The following is a 20152-nucleotide window of genomic DNA, read 5'->3' as shown; positions in this document are numbered from 1 at the left end:
GCCATTTTGTGTGATGGACTTGGGTCGTTCTTTGAATCATATGGACTTGGGTCGTTCTTTGATTCATATACATGATATTCTGCTACAGAGATGAGAGAAGGATGATAGAGGGCACTATAACATGAATGTATGGTGATGTGCCTTGCGATGTAGGTCTGAAGTAACATACTATGTGATAGACACTTCGATTTTGTTATGGCATTAGATCTGAACATCTTGGTAGAACTTTACTCAAAGACTTTTTCTCGTAAAATTTGAGTAAGAAGTTCTCTTGCAAATTTAACCTCATACTCAATGATGATTTACCATAATCCAGACTCACTGAAACATGCTGGCCATCCAATATGTTTATGAGTTATTTCACTTTCTTACCATTAAGTTAGTTAACGATAAAGGTTGTTAATTAAACATGATCGTGTCAAGGATATATGAATCCTAATGCCATAAGATTTGTAATGTTTTGTTGGGAATCATTGAATCTGGGTATATTTTATATACATATAGTATAAAATGTTTCAACATCTTTTCTAACGGTGTGATTGTATTCCCCCTTTCTATTTGCATTGTTATACCAGGGCTCGACACTAACGGTGGCCCAGTGGCCCGGGGCCACCAAAAATGAAAGTTGGGTCACCAAATTTTTAAAAAGAGTAAATTTGGTGGCCCGTCTCGGGCCACCAACATTTTTTTTAAGTATGTCAATAAATGTGTAACTTTTTGCGCGGGAAATTAGCAGTTAAATTTGTTTAAAGGATGGATAAAAAGGACTAAATGAGTGCCTGAGAGTGAGTGTTGCGACTTTGTTGAGGTTTATTTATGAGTAGATATGTCCAACTTCCAGTTCTTACTATGATAAAACTTAGATATTTGACTCATAAAAAAAGGACTTTTAATGTTTTTTTGTTGTTGTTTTCGGGCCACCAAATTTTTCTCTTGGGCCACCAAACTTTGAAATTAAAGATTTTGGTGGCCGTATCGGGCCACCAAACAAAAAAGCTAGTGTGGAGCCCTGGTTATACTAATATGTAATTATAAAGTTATTGTAAATGGTCCTCCTATTTATTACTCCATGCAGAATTTGTCGGGTTTTTTGATCGAAAACTTTTCAATTTGAGCAATAGCAAAACTTATAAAGCATTACATTACTTGCATTCTGTATTTTGCTGAAAACTCCTCACAACAATGGTGACTCTCTCTATCTCTCTCTCTGTCTCAATGATGTTTCTTATTTTTTATATGATATGAATTATTGGGTTTGACTCGTAAACAAATACATGGGTTTAAAGAAAAAACACACTGTGATATTAAGTCCTTTTCAGAATCCAAATATATGTATATATAAATATATATATATCATTCCAAAGAATGTCTGAATAATGGGTACCGTTTTAAAACAAAATTTCTGCATTCAGGAATGAGAAAGTTAATATCAAAATGGAAAACGGAAATTTAAAGGTTTGTTATGAGTTAAAATGTTCATACACGTTGTCATGCATGATTATCCTTCAATTTCATTTTATACATTAAGATATTGAACATCTCTTGGTAATCAACATGGTCATCACTTCGTAAGACAGACGTTTTCAGATTATGAAGAACACATGCCTTCACATTCAATCTGTTTCATGAAATATAAATTGATCTTTTCCATCACAATCAAGCTTCGATTCGGTCAAGCTTCCAGCCCCAGCTTGATAATCTGAATCGAGAAATCTTCACTCTAGTGGCGTTCGATCCACGGGGCTACGGTTGGTCGAGACCACCAGGCCGAGACTTCCCCGAGGATTTCTTGCTGAGGGATGCTAGAGATGGAAGAGACCTCATGAGAGTAAGAATTCTATTGCCAACCGTAGTGGCATAACACTCATACATCTACGTACGCAGGTTCCTGTATCCGAAAATGAAATAGGGTTCGTCCGACTGGAAATTAAAACACTTTTTTTTTCTCTTTCATTTTTCATTTTCGAATTAACGGACAGCTGACGAACCTTCGAAATAACACAATTTCATGAGAGTAAGAATACAAACTATTGGCAATCGTGATGGCATAACACTATGGTATACAATAATACTACGAAGTTCCGTTAATCCAAGAATGAAATAAGGTTTGTTCGACCGGAAAATTAAAACGAACCTATTTTGTCGGATTAATGAACCTTTGGAATAATGAATTAACCTTCGGAGAAATGATCTGCTACCAGATTGTGTCAATGCATTTGATTTTAATATCTAGTTATTTCTTTGTTCGTTTCGATATTAAACGTATACTCGGTACAATAGCTGAAGGAAATTGCTGAGAGTTGAGAACAAGTATAATACGCGCGCGAGAGAGAATGAACGGAATAGAATATCTAATTATTGTTCGCCTATGCAATACTAAGAGGGGCCCCATCACAGAAAGTATAGGTTTACCTGTCATGTATTATGCAAAATCACAAGCGATCATAGTGGATAATTGATTACACAGTAAATCTGTGTAGAGACAAGGAAACAAAAATATTTCTCTAACAAAAATAGACCAAATTAATGTTAGGAAAATAAGTCCACTGTCCCTTTCAGCTCACATTGTTACGTCCCTACCAAGCTTACTTTGGTTTTCTCAATCTCTCTCTCTCTCTCTCTCTTTTTTAATGTCTATGCGATATTTTTTTTCGAATGGAGTATACTTTCGGCGACTCCGAACCGAGACGAGGAATGAGATAGCTGAAAAAGGAGCAAACGAAAGTACATTTTTTGCTGTCATTCTTTTGTAATTGATATTTTTTCACATCCAAAGTAGGTCTGAAGGTTCGATTGCGAAAGCAAAAAAGAAAGTATAGTTAGGTGTTTCTCTCACTCTCTCTCTCTCTCTCCCTCCCTTGTTTGGTCTTCTTCCGTGGTATTCAGGTACATATCCAGGCTGTGGTTGTCATGCATTTTGCAGTGATATGTAAAGATAATTATACAGACATTAGTACATATTTTGAGGTAACAGAAATTAGAAATATTGGTATATGTTTATAGAACTGCTCAGAAAGAAAAATATTGTTGGCGAATGAGGAGGGTTAAAATGTCAGAAATAAAAATGGATATTGATTTTTGACACTCTTATCTATATCTATATCTATATCTATATCTATATCTATATCTAACGAAGAATAAACCGGTAATGCAATATTTCGCCAATATAAAGAAAGAATGAGTTTATTGAGCAACTCAAATTTTCGGTGGCTTCCATCCACCCTCTTCAGGAGACTCCTGAAGAAGGTGGATGGAAGTCGCTCAATAAACTCATTCTTTCTTTATATTGGCGAAATATTGCATTACCGGTTTATTCTTCGTTACATTGGAGCCAATAAGTGAATTCGCAACATGTTTATATCTATATCTATATAATTATATGTATATATAATGTACATATATATATATATATATATATGTATATATATATATATATATATATATATATATATATATATTCATACCATCATTCATGCCTTTACTCACTCACTCATTAAGTTTTCCTTTAGTAGGGTAGCCCTTTCAGTTCACTCCGAACTGCTCTGCCAAGGGGTCCTGCAAGACATACAAAAAAAAAAAAACCCACAAACTTACAGACATACTGACAGAGAAGAAACACAAACACAATAATATAAACAAATACAAAAATAAAAATACTCTTTAGGTTTTTTGATTAGTGATATCCAAGGATTGTTTGATTGTTTTCCTTTTTTGTTTCTTGCTTGTTGTTGTTGTTGGGTTTTTTTGGGTGTTTTTATTGATATTGTAGGTTTTGATGTGAGCTATGATAGGGAACCATTGGAAGTTAGGATGGGGAGGACGAAGAAGACATGGGATGAGAATTAGTGGTAAAGAGAAGGGAGGATGCGGAGTGAGACGTTGGGGAAAGGGAGGTTTTCGTTGTCATTTTTATGATATATTTCATTTAGTGTATTTCTCTGAGATGTTGCATATTGATCAAATCCCTTTAATCAATCAGTTATGTTTCTGTAAAGATGGATATAAAATGTCCGAATTATTTCTTAATTTGAACGTTCAAATAAGAAAATAGGGGTTTCACTTTTGTAGACTGTATTATGCAAAATAAATGAAAGAAATGATACCAACATTTTGTTTATTGGGAAAAGGTTATTCTTACACGTGCATGCATACGCGTGAATTAATGTGTGTACCCGTTACATGCGTGCGAGGTTGGACTCCCCTATCTTATTTCATCTTGTTCCGATCTCACAGGCTCTAGGTTACTCCAGGTTCAGTATTCTAGGCTGGTGTGCAGGTGGCATCTCTGCCTTACTTCTGGCGGCAACCTATCCTGACGATGTGAATAAGGCCGTGATTTGGGGCGCGTTTGCTTACATGACTGATACGCTGGTGGACACATTTGAGGGTACTGGACAATTTGTTTTCTGAATTGTTTATTTATTTATTTATTTATTTATTTATTTATTCCGTGTTCTTTATACAAGGTAGTCTCTTCAGTACATAAAACTGCTTTACAAGAGAGCCCTGTATTACATAAAAATATTAAAATACAATTTAGAATTTGAAACAAATTTTAAACAGTACAATGTTACAGTCCATAACGATATATTACATAAAATACAATACAAAATACGAAAAGTTAAAAAGGCAATCAAAATATAAAACTGAATATGATATGTTGAATAAAATGTATAACAATGTAAAATTAAAGCACAGCTTACATTCAGAATAATAGTATACATTTATTATAACCAGTAAAATATCACACATGATTGAAAAAACAAACAAACAAACAAATGCGATCTATCCATTATCCCCTATCCCCACATCACCCGCTTCCCTTTTCCGGATAATACAGTGTAGTTGCTGCGGCAAGATTTTTTGTGTGTGTGTGTGTGTAAAAAAAAAGAAAGAAAAAAAAGGTGTATACGGTCGACAAGAATATATTCAGCTAAAATAAAAGCAAAAATCAAACTCTCATATTTACATAATTTCTTTAGATATTCAAACTACACATAAATTTGTACATAAATAAATAGTCACTGTTTGGTTTGGGTAAAAACTCAGATGACAAAAATGTATAAAAATCAAAACTCAAAGGTCAAAACTTAAACATTTACGCTGTTTCATAAAATTTTCGAACGACACAGAAGTTTGGACTTGAATAGGTAACATATTAAGATACAATGTGCCTTGATACGAAAATGTTGACCTCATATATTCTGTACGTGGTTTAGGAACAAAAAGAGGATTGTTTGCAGCATATCTTGTATAATAATATATCGGTCTATTTGAAATGAGTTTCTTTGAATACATGGGTGTAAGATTATTGATAATTTTAAACACCATTATACAATGATTAAATTTAATCCGTTGTTGCACTGATTGCCAATTAAGCAGCCTCAAGAAATTATCAGTTGATGTATATCTATCAGCATTTGATATCATTCTAGCGTATCTGTTTTGAGCACGTTGTAATCTTTTTATATTACATTTTGTCGTAACGTGAATTAAGGATGTCTATTTCATTCATCCGAAAGACATATACATGTGACAGCCTCAATGGCTCTGAATCAGTCGCTTAACCATGGTAATAAGATTCGAGTATTAAGAAAGCACCATTAATTGCATGCTGTAATTGAGAAATAGAAGCTATTGACGACTTACCTTACTGAGCACATACAGCAGTTGATAGTCCGGCATCTTAGTTTTCTCCCGAAGTGCAGGTCGTTTGCATAGAGTGACAAATCTGATTACCAAACAATTAGAATGTTAACACGATGTTTGTTAGAACATTAACTTATTTTTTACATTGCAAGATATTTTCCCCTGCCCCTCTTTTTTTCCGTTACACTCTCTCCTACAGCTCTTCGTGATATAGATAGCTGGACTTTTAGACCAATCGTTGAGGAGCTGACCACGCTCTACGGAGAGAAATACTTCCGAGACACATGGAATAACTTCTGTGACGCCATGAACGCTTTCATTTCAAATCCAGATGGCAATATTTGCATAGAGGTGAGAAATAAGCAGAAATCTATGGTCGAATGGAGGCTTTCATTATTTGAGCTTAGAACTTTCCCTGTTTGAAAAAGAAGCACAGCTAAATATAATATAAATATCAATATAGTTCATTAGCAAACAGGCTCAGAAGATCTGCAAGCCAAATGTAATTCTTGTGGCCACTGATAAGTCCCTTCCCGATTATAACCAAAGAAGCTTTGAATTATCTTTCGGCGAGGATAAAAGGGATATCATCCATAAAATAATTAATATTTTTTACGTTCCTTTGTGGAGATATTCATTAGGAGCTCCCTCGTGGAGACCAATATATTTCATGACAATGTAAATGATAATGTTTGATTTGTTTAAGATTGATTGTGGTCTGATTTGATGTCAGTATTGTTTGGGGCTTTTTTTTTTTTTGTAGGGTCCCATTTCTTTTCTGTCTCTCTCTTTTTTTATAACAAATCCGTGAAATCTCACTGTCTGAAGACTTAGCGCTTTAGAATCTTTTGTTTCTTCATTCACCTTTACTCAAAAAGAATGTGAAACTCTTTTATGGCCCACAATTTCAGAATGGCATCTTACAAACGGTCCATTATGGAAATTACACCCCTCACCCCTAAAAAAAAACACAAAAAAAAAAAACACCCACGAATGAAATAAATGAATAGATAAATAAAAGATAGCCGAAAGCAACTAAATTGTGATACTCAAACGTTGGTGGCTCCAGCTCTATTTGGCAGGTTTTTGTGCTTGAAAACTTTCTTGCGCCTGAGCTTTAATTGGCCCCATTGGTCTACATGCTTTATAAAGCTAACAGAGTCTGCAATGAATTCTTGCATCATCGTCACAATGGAATGATCGAGCTGTAGCTCCTGAAGATTATTGTAGATTTCCACCTTCTAACGATAATTGTAATAAAACAACAATATCACACTGAAATAAAAAAGACGGGACGCCATAACACGCTAATAAGGTACACACAAGGTCGCCTTCGTCGCACAGGAGCAGAAATAACCCGCTGCGTTTCAGCATCTTCTTCTGAAGACGAGCAAATATAAACAAAACAGAAGAAGCAAATTAGAAAAAAAAATATTTTCTTGATGCATATATAATGGACATGCTGCTGAATACTACTCAGTTAAAAACAAACAAACAAACGAATGCATGTATATACATGTAATTGGGTTCACGTCTTGTTGGATCATTCATTTATTATTTTGAAACGTTATCTGAGCATAACAACATACTATCATACAGTTAATCGTCTGTTTGACATTCGCTTACCATGGAATGAATCATATAAAGTATGTTAGTCGTCCATTTTGCTTACGTTCTGTCTGCATGATATTTGATGTATGTAGGCGACAGAGCGCGTCACCTGTCCCACACTTGTCGCTTACGGGAAGCTGGACGGACTGATACCGGAGGAACATCCCCTCTACCTGGCTGAGAAGATCAGAAATTCTCAGTGAGTTAACGGCATACATTTTTCATAAGTCATTAATGGTTGCTTTTTAAGAGCATGCAAACATGCATATTCATCATTATTCATGAACTCTGCGACAGTCTCGAAAGCAGAAAGTTTTTGGGAAAGAAAGAAAGAAAGAGAGAGAGAGATTAATGGCGTTCGAGAGCATCAGCTGACGAAAAAAAAAAAAAGAGGGGCTTAAGCGCAGTCACCCCCTAATTTTTTTCTTTTCTTTCTAAAAAAAAAGAGAGCACAATTCAAGGCGGGGTGTGCGCCCGGTCCGCCCCTCCCTGGATCCTCCACTCATGTGTTACAGTAAGAATGGTAATGTTAGTAGCTCCCCCCCCCCCTTCACATACACACTTTCATTACATGTAGGCCTGCTTTTCATTTGGTCATTATTATTCAGTTCAAATTCACTTCAAATCTATTTCATATTTCCACTTTCTCGATGAGTGAGTTCACGGCATACATTTTTCATGAGTCATTAATGGTTGCCTTTTAAGAGCATGCAAACATGCATATTCATCATTATTCATGAATTCGGCAACACTCTCGAAAGTAGAACGTTTTTGGGAAAGAAAAGAGAGAGAGAGATTAATGGCGTTCAAGAGCATCAACCCCCCCCCCCCCAAAAAAAAAAGGCTTAAGCGCAATCACCCCCCCCCCCTTATTTTCTTTTTTCTTTTATTGAAAGGAAATAAAAGAAAACACAATCAAAGGATCTAGGACCCTAGATCCGCCAATGTGTTACAGTAAGAATGGACATGATATTAATACCCCCCCCCCGCCCATAGACACACATACACACTTTTATTACTAAGTAGGCCTACTTTTCATTTGGTCATCATTATTGGTAGTTTTTTATGTGATTACTGAAATACAGTTTAATTTTAAAACAATGTTTTACCACAGATAGGTGAAATATACCCTAATCTATAAGCATATATACTATTGATCGGCAGATATTCAATAATCATACTCAATTCTGATGTAAATCGTTGACACTATCATTTCTATTGATATCCTGTATTGATAGATGACCAGGCTATAGTCTCTATCGACACTTTAAGATACAACAAAATTGATTTCATTCTTTCTTTTTTTCAAACCTTGTGACTTACGTTTCATGTTTTGTTGCTGCTTATCCATCAGGCTAATTATGTTCCCAAGCGGAAAGCATGCCCTACACTTGCAACACTCGAAGACTTTCAACGAAATGATTGAAAAATTCTTGACGGACTTGTGAAAGAAGAGCTGTGGACCGCAAGGAGATCGTGAAAATTGTGGAAGATAAAAATTCAAACTCCTTTTGGCTTGACGCACAGCTTCCTTTCTAAGGTCTTTATACTTCCACAGAGATTTAAAGCTGGTATATGTTGGTGAGGCATCGCATGGCACATTCAGAAGCTTTTTTGTTGGGGGTGGTTGGCAGAAGAGGATTCAATTTAGTTTAGCGTTTGAATATTTGTTCCTTTTAAGGTTTCCTGCCCTGCGAAAGCATAAAGCATTGTTTTTAAAACTGAAGAGGCATAAATCAAGTTTTCGATGCGGCTTTTTTGTGTAATCATTAGAGGGAGAACAAGTGTATTGTTGAGTGCACAATCATTTCATCTGTTGAAACATACATCTGAAGGCACTTTCATAATGCAAATAAGACTTGACTTATGCTGAGCTGGTATGAATGCTGAAAAAAAGGACTACTACTTGTAAATGGTTGTTACGACAATCCAGGTTTCCTTCGGTCACTACACAATCAGACCTCAACTGAAAAAAAAAAAGAAATGGGACGTACATTGTATATCGTAAATTTCAGTGCTTCAGTGTGACATGTGAATAGATTGATAGATAGATGGATAGATAAATGGAATAAAGTAATAAACAAATAAATAAATAAGCATATGTGTGTGTGTGTGTGTGTGTGTGTGTGTGTGTGTGTGTGCGTGCGTGCGTGTCTGTGTCTGTGTCTGCGCCTGGATGATGAGTGCCTGAAAAAGGCCATGTAAACAAATGGGAATGATAAAATGCAGTGCACACAAGTAAACCGTCATCTTTACAGGCACCGAGTGAGTAGACAAATTTGGCCAGTTTTGCTGAATATTGTGTCGAACAGTACACAGAATATTTTTCGGGATGATGGAAATTGTGATTCTTTTGATATTTCTTGTAAGAACCATTTCGTGATGCTTTCAATAGGGAAAAAACAAACAAACACACAAACAAACGACGTAACAAGTATTGTATTTACCATCCTAACCAGAAGGAGAGTAGACAGGCGCAGGTGCGAATCTACAAGTCGTTTTGTGATGGCCGAAGAGGCGAGGACACGAGACAAAATAAATGACATCATTTATTAAACATGGGGCATTCACTATCATTCTTTTCTTTTTTTTTTGTGCGCGTGTGTCTGTCTCTTTGTGGTGCGTGCGTAACGTCTGCGTATGTGTCTCTTTCTTCATGGCGCCTGCACCTGTCAGCACGTGTAAAGAAACGCCCTCACTGCACCAAAACGGAGTCACACCATTCGATAGCGACAGATAACTAAAAGTCCCTTCCTTACCGTAAACTCTCATACCTACGTCCTTCATATTAATTTTTCAACTAACACTTCTTCAGTCTAGCAGTTGCTGAGTAAACTCCACGCAAAATTAATTCTGCAAACCTGAGGAACTAATATTTCCTGTCATCTCTCGTCAAAATTTTGAAGCCTATAGTGATAATGATTCGTATCGTTGGAAATTGTGGATAAATTGTAAACTCGCCGAAAAGGAGGTTTTGTTTGTTCGTTTGTTTATCTATTTGGTTTTATTTTTGGTCTCGAATAGTGTGTATCTTATACCGAAATGCACAAAGACGTATGAACTGTGAAATTTTGTTTTTCTATTTCATCTGCGTGCAGAATTACGTGAGTTTTAAGAGTTTGCAATGCGTAAAATATATCTGCAAAATACACTCAGCAAAAAAAAGAAAGTAAACCTTTTCAAGTTTATATTTCTCGTAGAATATTTGGGTAGAGGTTAATGTACTATATACCATAATGAAAGGTAATTCAATTGGCTATCACCCCGATGGGTCAATAAAAAGGGAAACCGTACGCATGAGTGAACACCTTTGTTTTTCTCTCCAAGGCACAAAACTAAACATTTCAAAAAATGAACAAGTTGTCATTCATGCGTTAATGCTCTTCCATGTAACATTAAGAACAAACGACAAATTTAACACAATAAAAAACATGAATCAGGTTGCAAAAATAAACCCGTGATATCTATAGTATCTTTGAAGCCAAAAAGATCAATAAAGGCGAAAAATAATGGGGGAAAATGACAAATCTTCTGTTAAATAAAAAGTCTAATTAAATTAAAGCGGAAGCAATATTAACAAAAATGGTTGGAATTTGAATTGATTGCTCAAATAAGGAAAATCATAAATAATATTTGATTCTTTAATTTGTCTCATAAACTTAAATTACTAAATCTATTACTAAACAAAAATGTTCTGTTCACTTTTATAATCATCATTGTGCCCTTACTCCCTATGGTCATTTGAAGTTTGAGTTAACAGTTTCTCTAGTTTCCCACTTTGATTTTGTCGCAGGTTATAAACAGAAAAAGAGTAAGAAAACTTATTTATTTCATTCATGTCTCTTATTGTGTTAAATTGGTCTTTTGTTATTATTGTTATCTTGAAGGGCATTTGCAAATAAAAGAGAACATGTCAATTTTGCAATTTTTTACTTTTGTGCCTTGGAGGACAAAAACGAATGTGTTCACTCATACGTGACATATCCCTTTATATTTACCTACTAGATCGATAGCCAATAAAATTACCTTTAATATGATATATAATATATTGATTTTCATCAATATCTTCAATGAAAAATATTAACTCGAAAAAGTGTTTTGCTGAGTGTATATCATAATCAGTTTCACAGACACCAAAGACTACATAGACGCTCTATCATTTCACGGTTTTCATTCTATTTCACATGAACATACAGATGATAGGAATTATGGCAACAACTCCACACAACATTAAAGTTTGGTAAGATATCCAGAGATAGATATCCAGAGATCGAATTTCGAGAAATTCTTATGCTTTCAAAACTAAGTTATAAATTTGTTGGCCTTGGAACACTTTCCCTCGTCAAAAAGTAATAATTCGACGCGAAGTTTATTTTACGGGCATTGATGAGTGGAATTTGTGTAATCTCACTCTCTTGTATTTCATCGTCTCATGATTATTTTCATAAAACTCTTTATTGATTATGTAAGCTATGATTGCTTTGGGTGTGAGCACAAGTTGTTCAATGCCACGCAAATATGTCAACAAAATATATATAATTATTGTTATAATTATCATTGCTATTGTTGTTATCGTTATCATTATCATCATTATAATCATCATTGTTATGTTACCATTACTATCATCAATAGTATTGTACACTGTACTACCATTTCTTAAAGTGTATCTTTGCCCAAAAAATTATTTTTGATATGTGAAAGAGACACATTTCAGGAGTCCATTGCACCAACTTTCAGAGAAAATGGGTCATTAATTAGTGAAATAATGCGTCTGAAAGTTTCTAAACACAATGGGTCTGGGAGGCAAGACTACAGCAAACCCTATTGTTTGCACTGGGTTACGGAACCACAGCGGTTCCTGAATCTCCCAGACACAGTGTGTTTGGAAACTTTGAGATGCATTATTTCACTAATTAATGACCCATTTTCTCTGAAAGATGGTGCAATGGATTACTGAAATGTGTCTCTTTCACATATCCAAAATAATTTTTTGGCCAAAGATACACTTTAAGAAAAATAATCAATATATATCAAGGGATCTATGGAGTATCAATAGACGTGGGACAATGAGAGATATTATGAGACATTTGGGAGTACTATGGAAATTCTTCTGTAGCACTGCTTTCACTTGAAGCAATCAACACAAAGTATGCACTGTATCAGATGAGGACATTTCAAGCACCCCAGTAGTAGACGAGAAAATACTCACACTTGATCGAAACATTAGGCATCGGTCACGATTCGGCACGATGTATCGCAAAACCTTCTTAGCACAGATATATCTCACTCCTGATGGGATCGTGTTCTAACCATGGCCCGAACAAAAGTCTTTTACAGTATCTGCCACAAGATAACACACTAAGTAAGTTAATCGGTGATCTTTGAACATCTCGTAAATAATCTATGCACAAATGCCCACATATTAACATGTAATAGCACACACATGATTTTTTGACTGTCAAGACTTGAATAATTGCAGACGCATATATTTGTGATTATGGTACGAAAATATATGGAAGTTAGAAAAAGATAAATACTCATGTTTCAGCCTTCAGCTTATAGAAAACACTTGCATCGATGAAGACAGTGATGAATTATTTTCTCTTCAGCGCAATGCTTTAGTGATAACAATTTTTTTTCTTAAAAGAAAACGTACAGGTCATATCGCATTCCACAGTTAATGGAAGAGTCAAAATGATGAACCAAACAATACGGCTTCACACAGTGAAAGATTAACCGATATTGAGATAAACTGACTTTCAATAAAAACGAAGATCAAGTACATTGTGGCCGACAAGGCTTTTCAAAATGCCACTGTTGTTTAATCCCATATATATATGTAGTATATATATATATATATATATATAAAACCATTTTAAAATGTTACTCTGGGATAATAATGTTGATTAGTCTATATTATCAGTGACTGTTGGTTTACAATTCGACATGTAAGAGCTTGGCATCATGCTTCCATTAGAGTGAAAACAAATGATATGAGTAAACACAATCTTTAGGTGCGGATATTAATTGCTCTCAAAAAGAAGCTGATTCTATACCATAACACAATAGTCTAAAGGGGTTTGATGTTATTATACAAATAATGCACATGACTATTGTGAGAGATCGTTAGTGAAGATGTACCGCGCAGGAAGGTATTTACAATGACCCATCATGCATTGACATTGACATCTCCACTAACATCGCTGGCTTAATCCTGTGCATTATTTGTTTTATGAAATACTCAGTAGGTCCATAAACTCTGAAATTAGCTGATAAAACTTTGTTTTGCTTTACAATGGAGCCTCTCTTCAATCGGGCGTGCAGACATCGGCGCAAATCAAAGCGATCGTTTGTGTTTAGTAAAATGTATTAACCCCTGCACAGAGCACTTGGTAAACAGCCACAGCTCAACAAGCAGTGGAGTTACCGGTATGCTTTTTGTTGTTGTTGTACACAAATTTGCACACATAAGGTGGGCACACGTGACTCATTTCAGCCCCTCTGATAGGCTACATTCTTAAACCTTTATCATAATGGTTTTTATCAGACCACTGACGGTTTATTTAGAGATTGCAATATAAATATTGTTATACAGTGGCAGTGAAATTTTTTCTCCATGTGAAAGAAATGCAGTCTACTAATTAACAAAAAGATCAACACAGCTTGTCACATTTACATACAATACACAATAGCACCAGTGCATTTATAAGCATTAAAGCACCAAATACAATGTTCCTTTGGTTAATTTTAACGTCTCTTGGATCATTCACACCACTTCTAAATAAAGTCAAAAGACAAAGTGGCAATATTGACAATAAAATGACACACCCTGTACGCCAGTTCATTCACATGACACCATCATAAGCTGGTGTACATTGCTTAATGCATGCTCACTTCACATCGCACCAATAAGTCAAAGGTAAGTCAATCCAAGCAAAAAGAAAATAAAAAGTACTCAAGACGTCATTTGGTAACGGCATTTTGTCCTGACGTCACAGCGAACTGCGTAAAGGGATCATTACCACAGAAGTTCTGAGTGAGAATGTCTTCTACTAGTTGATCGTAACCACGGACAAGAATGTCCTGTTCATATTCAACGGACGGCGCACGTTGCCGTGAGTGACGTCACTGCATGTCTTGTAACAGGAAGGACATTAAGGCGCCGTTTCCTCGTAGACACGCCATGGAGCTGTGCTATAACAATGGACACAGGGCGCAATTTACAATGTTCAGCAGACAGTATGAATTAAAGATATCGAATATTTTATGTAGGAAAAAGAGATCGTTTGCAAGTCCAAAAAACACCTGTATGTTGAGCTTGTCTATGACCTTGCATTGGTTCTTGTCAGCTGTCTATATGGACACGGGTACTGGTGACACAGATGGCGAGTACTTGTGAGCGTACGCATTATCAGTGATAAGCTGGAGTTCTGGACAAGACGGAGAGTTGAAACTCCGCACCGATGTACTCCTTTTCCAACTCGTAGTCGACATCGATCGAGGAATGGTATTTTCGACGTCATGTCCCGTTTTTTCACATTGGTCATTACTCAATCTAGAAAGAACATTATCACTTCGTTCACAAGTTCTTTCCTTGGCAGTATGACTCCCTACGTCTCGGTTATCAACATGAGGCTTACTCCGGCTCTCATTTGCAGAAGAGGCCGTTCCGTTGTTTGAATTCACGTTTTCTGTCGAACCATTGGGTGTCCTTTCCGCATCCTGTGGATCCCCAAGGAGCTCTGGGGAACTCCTTTGCGGAGTTGCTCGAATGATTTTCACCTGAACCTTTGATTTGAACCGGATGTTAATGGAAGGTGAGTTGCTATGAGCGCACGAGTTGTTCATGCCGTCCGCTCTCCATGTCAGCCTGTCGGTGATGCATCTTGGAAGGAGCTTGATGAATGCTGACCGGAAGTCTTCCCGCGTAATTGAGTAAATAATGGGGTTACAACAGGGGTTTATAAAGCCGAACCAAGAGGCAGCCGTGTTGACGTAGAACGGCACGGCTTCGTTGTTGATCTTGATGACTTTGATAAGCTTGGTGAGTGAAAATGGTGTGTTACAGATCGTGTAGGCCAGGATCATGACGAGAATAGAGCGGATGGCTTTGGTGGAGTAGAAGCTTGGCGTGTTTTGCTTGCCCCGCTCGTCTTTCTTCTGTCGCCGTGGCCTGCCAGGTGTTCTAGACGTACTGTGCTCAGGTGAATGCCCGTTTTCTTGGCGCGCAAATTCGCTTTGGGAGTAACTCGACACTTCCCCGCTCAGCGGAGAATTTCTCGGATCTCTGTCGACGAAGTACCCCATCACCTGCGGGGGCGCTATTCGCTTTGCATGACTGTTGGCCACTTTATAGATGCCGACGTAGGAGTACACCATGACAAAGATGGGTGACATGAAGCAGATAACGAAGGCAGAGATGGTATAGGCAAGTATCTGCTGGTGATTGCTTTCCCAGTTGATGGCACAGATGATCTCCGCGTTGTCGTAAATCACCCATCGCATTAACGGTGGCGCGGCGGCGAAGACAAACCCGACCAGCCACGTACAGAACACGAGCACTATCGCTCTCCTGTGCATCATCAGGCTGGTGTAGCGGAACGGATGGACCACGTAGATGTGGCGGTCGACACTGATCAGCGCAAGGCTCAACATGGAGACGATGATGAAGCAGTAGTTGAAGAAACAGGCGACGTCGCAGAGGAAACCGCCGAAGATCCAGTCATCGTGCCAGACTGAGACGAGGGAAAAAGGCATAACGAGACTGGCACACCCCATGTCAGTGATGGCTAGATTCACGATGAAGACGTTTGACACCTGGATGGAAGAAGCAGGCAACAAGAAATCAAAATATTGTTATGTAATGATTAATATAAAGACAGATCCATCTTATTCAGTTTTAACTTTGTTTCAAGAGGAGAATTGAATGCCCTCTTCATTTTACAACAAGTCACCCTCCTATAAATCTTAAAATTTTACTCTGACAGAACAAAGAGACTTTCATTCTTTTTGTTCTTCATTTATCAGTAACTCGATCATTGGTCCTTCCCTTCCCTCTGATATCACTGTAAAGGCGACCTCTACTTGCAAACTTTTGGAGCCTTGAGTCAAACTCTAAACTCAAGAAATAAAGCTATACTCTAAAAGACAAATCCAGTCACCGAGACTTATGTTTCTTTTGCGTCTACTTACACATGATAATCTGGACTTCGTACTTCTACATCAAACAATAAACATACCAATCCCGAGTAGCGGCATCGCTTCACAACAATATCACGAGGTAAAAGAGCTGACTTGATGACAGACTTTCAATCCCAAGGAAGACATCACATGAGACTATATCTCTACTAGGATGGACCCATTTGCAACTGTTCCCTTTAACATATCTCCTTTATATGATGAAATTACTGCGCAATTAATTCTGACTCCCCCGGAACGCGTGCAAAAATAAAACAGACATTTTGGGAGAGCGGATGCAACTGAAGCAAACAAGAAACTTGATTGAGTTTGATTTTATCCCAGCTCTTTACGAAAACGTCCGAACTAGCAGTTATCATCCGTGCTTTCTCGCTGATATTCTCGACCATGTGTCTTCTAGACACATATATCCAAGTCACATACTTTCACCGCCGATTGATTATAGTGTAACTCTTCAGTGTTAATAGGACTCACATCAGGATAAAGTGGGCCTTGGGTAGGTGGAGGCACGTTCAAATTATTTGCGCCAACACATTGGGGGAATCAATGTCTTCATTATTGCAGCACTGACTGCCATACAGAAGCCACAGCAAACAAAGATTGTTGAATTACAAATATCACTTCAGCATCAACTCGGCTCATCAAGTAGCTGCTTGTTATCAAAACCTACGAATGAACTGGTGTTGACATAAAGCTTCTCAAGGTTTAAACTAAGATTCGCCCAATCTTTATGTACATCGGATGAAATGGGAAGCTTACACTGTAAAAACATCCGTGTTAGATTTAACACCATGGGTGTTAAATTTAACACCGATCAAGTGTTAATAGAGGACCACACCCACAGGTGTAGGAAATGCACTGTGATGGTGTTGAAAAGTGTTCACCTGACACTTCGTGGTGTTAATTTGACACTGTACCTGGTGATATTTTGACACTGTACTGGTGTTAATTCAAAAATGACACCACATGGTGTTGATTTGATATTTGTTGGTGTTAATATCAATGCTTTAACACCCGTCCAGCTTCAATAAGAGACCACACCAGCTGGTGTTACTGTGGTGTTAATTTATTTTCACATTTTTTCAAAAATCTAGTATTTTAATACAATAATAATAATAATAATAAATCATTTATTAAGCGCAGAAACTATGTCTATATATTCTACTGCGCTTCAAGAGCTCTTAAGTTCCTATGTTGCACAATGCTGCATGGGAAGTACAAAAAGAAATAAGCCCATGCTAAAACAAAAAAGTTTTCACTTTTGATTTAAAACTATTTAAAGTCTGACATTTCCGAATGTCTAATGGTAATCTATTCCACAACCTAGGGGCTGCACAAGAAAATGATCGGTCACCTCAGGTAACTTTTGTTTTGATTTGGGGTATCTGCAATGTCAATCTATCATTTGTACTGCGGAGATTATGGCTATGAGTCTTAGATTTAAAGTTCAATAATTCACTGATATAACCAGGGGCCTGACCATTCAGAGCTTTATAAACCAGCATCAATATCTTGAAATCAATTCTTTGGCGAATGGGCAGCCAGTGCAATTCCTTTAGAAGTGGTGTAACATGAGCAAATCTTGGGAGATTACAAATCAATCTTGCACATGTGTTTTGAACCCGCTGCAACTTAACTATCTGTGAATCCGGTAATCCGTACAACAGACTGTTACAATAATCTAATTTGCTTGTAACACATGTGTGGACAATCGTCTTCATGCTTTCCTGATCGAAATATTTACGGATGCGTCTCAAATTATATATCATATGATATGCTGATTTACATACACTAGTAACCTGAGATTCCATATTCAAATGGGTATCAAAAAACACCCCCAAGTTTCTCACATTATTGGATGGTTTTATAACAGGATCAGCGAGTAATATACCATTTGATTCAAATTTAGAGACTTGCCGTGGAGTGCCAATGACTAACAATTCCGTTTTCTTATCATTTAACATCATTTTGTTTTGTAATGTCCAGGTTCTAATGTACTCAATACATGATTCTAACACAGTTATGCAGTAGTCTTCGTTTGGTGTGTTAGGGCGGAATGACAAATATATTTGTGTGTCATCTGCATAACAGTGACAAGTGATAGCAGGAAACTCCTTTTCAATATTTGTGAGGAGTCTACTTGTGTACAGTGTAAACAGTAGGGGACCTAAACGTGACCCCTGTGGGACACCAAAAGGTACCGTGAACACATCAGAGACAATGTCTTCCATTTCAACTGTCTGTTTTCTACCAGACAAATAAGAATTAATCCATTCCAAAACTTTACCGTCAATCCAAAAATGGGTTTTCAGAGTTTTTGATAGGCAGGAATGATCAATAGTGTCAAAAGCGCCACTGAGATCAAGTAAGAGCAGTAAGTTGATCCTCTGGTCATCCATTGCCATCAGGAGATGATTTTTTAATTCGAACGAGTGCTGTGTCAGTGCTATGAAAATTTCGGTAAGCAGATTGATTGAATGGAAGAAGTGAGTTAGACTCAGTGTTCGAGGATTTGTTGGGTAGCAGCGCCTTCTACTAACTTTGAAATGTACTGAAGATTACTAACAGGCCTCAGATTACTGAATTCTGTTTCAACACCGGACTTCTTCAACAGTGGTTTAACAAGAGCAACCTTCCACAGAGCAGGGAATTGCCCTGTTGATTGAGATACATTGATCATTGATGTTATGACAGGCAATAATACATCTAGATGTTTCATCAATAACTTTGTGGGTAATGGGTCCAATGGACAAGACTTCTTACTAAGTTTCATGATCAATTTCTCAACATCATTCTCAGACAATTCTTTAAAAACTTTGAAATCTACGATCTTTTGATCAAATGGGGCTTCATCAATGACAAATTTGTTCACATTAATGAGTTTTGATTCTATGTCATTATAAATTTTCTTAACTTTATCCAAGAAATAGTTGCCTAAGTCATTGACAAAAGCTGTTCTATCCGTATTACATGGAATCACTGGTTACTTGTTTGACATATTCACAAGACCCTTCACAATATTAAACAGTGCTTTGGTGTTTTCTCTGTGTTCAGACACGAGGTCTTTGTTGTGAGTTTTGCGTGCCTCAAACAAGGAGAAACTGTAAGAGTTTCGAAGTGACACATAATCTTTCCAGTCTTAATATGTAAAATTCTTGATCGTCTTACTTGAATTAAAAATCAACAAGAAGTGCAGTTACTAAGAAACTCTTCCAAAAACAGACTTATATTTGGAAATGACACCCGGAGGTGTTAATTTAACACCATAAATGAGCATCGAAAATTTAACACCAGCTCGGTGTTCACTATTTAACACCGGACTTTTTGCAGTGTACTAGATCTGTGAGCCTATAATGCTATGACACCTCTGTAGCGGGTTTGACAACGTGGGCTTTATAAGCTAGTTCATAATTAGCTTATGTGCACATTGCTACAAAATGACCTTTCGGTTTGTTTGTTTTTTTCTCAGTTGGTTATGGCACTTCATTTGTTTTCAAAGCGTCATAATGCATAATCGTATGCTTGCCCAATGTAACAATATGGAATTCATGCACAATGGTCTGTCAATTGACATTTCGGCAGGAATCCATTTCATATATTGTTTTATATTCAACACTGTTTAATACATGAACAATCTTTATCTATTATTGGCAAATAGAAGGCTTACTGTCAGGTGGATGTGCTAGCAAGCACC

At 36.9% G+C, this 20152-nt stretch overlaps 2 protein-coding genes across 2 annotated transcripts in view; one reads left to right on the top strand and one right to left on the bottom strand.

Annotated features, from left to right (window-relative positions):
* The first annotated feature begins 1376 nt into the window (after window positions 1–1376).
* Window positions 1377–7463, top strand: LOC139742463 (valacyclovir hydrolase-like). Its single transcript, XM_071653000.1, has 5 exons — window positions 1377–1380; window positions 1662–1828; window positions 4234–4387; window positions 5849–6000; window positions 7353–7463. Exons 1-5 carry the CDS (start codon window positions 1377–1379, stop codon window positions 7461–7463), a joined length of 588 nt encoding a protein of 195 aa, XP_071509101.1.
* A 7132-nt stretch (window positions 7464–14595) lies between these two features.
* Window positions 14596–20152, bottom strand: part of LOC139742469 (D(1) dopamine receptor-like) — a 46748-nt gene continuing 41191 nt past the window's right edge. The window contains exon 3 of the mRNA XM_071653008.1: window positions 14596–16077. Coding sequence (XP_071509109.1) covers window positions 14614–16077 — 1464 coding nt within the window. The 3' untranslated portion in view covers window positions 14596–14613. The remainder of the gene's footprint in view (window positions 16078–20152) is intronic.

Source organism: Diadema antillarum, unplaced genomic scaffold, assembly GCF_040938485.1.
Source record: "Diadema antillarum isolate AM-2024a unplaced genomic scaffold, OU_Dant_1.0 seq00001001_RagTag, whole genome shotgun sequence".
NCBI classification, from domain to species: domain Eukaryota; kingdom Metazoa; phylum Echinodermata; class Echinoidea; order Diadematoida; family Diadematidae; genus Diadema; species Diadema antillarum.
The sequence above is the reverse complement of the archived record's forward strand: the minus strand, read 5'-3'. Positions and strand labels throughout refer to the sequence as shown.

Excerpts from the sequence above, each read along its gene's own strand:
- LOC139742463 (XM_071653000.1), top strand. Across the intron at positions 1,829-4,233 it reads ATGGAAGAGACCTCATGAGA|GCTCTAGGTTACTCCAGGTT; the intron begins GTAAGAATTCTA and ends CCGATCTCACAG. Across the intron at positions 4,388-5,848 it reads GCTGGTGGACACATTTGAGG|CTCTTCGTGATATAGATAGC; the intron begins GTACTGGACAAT and ends TCTCTCCTACAG.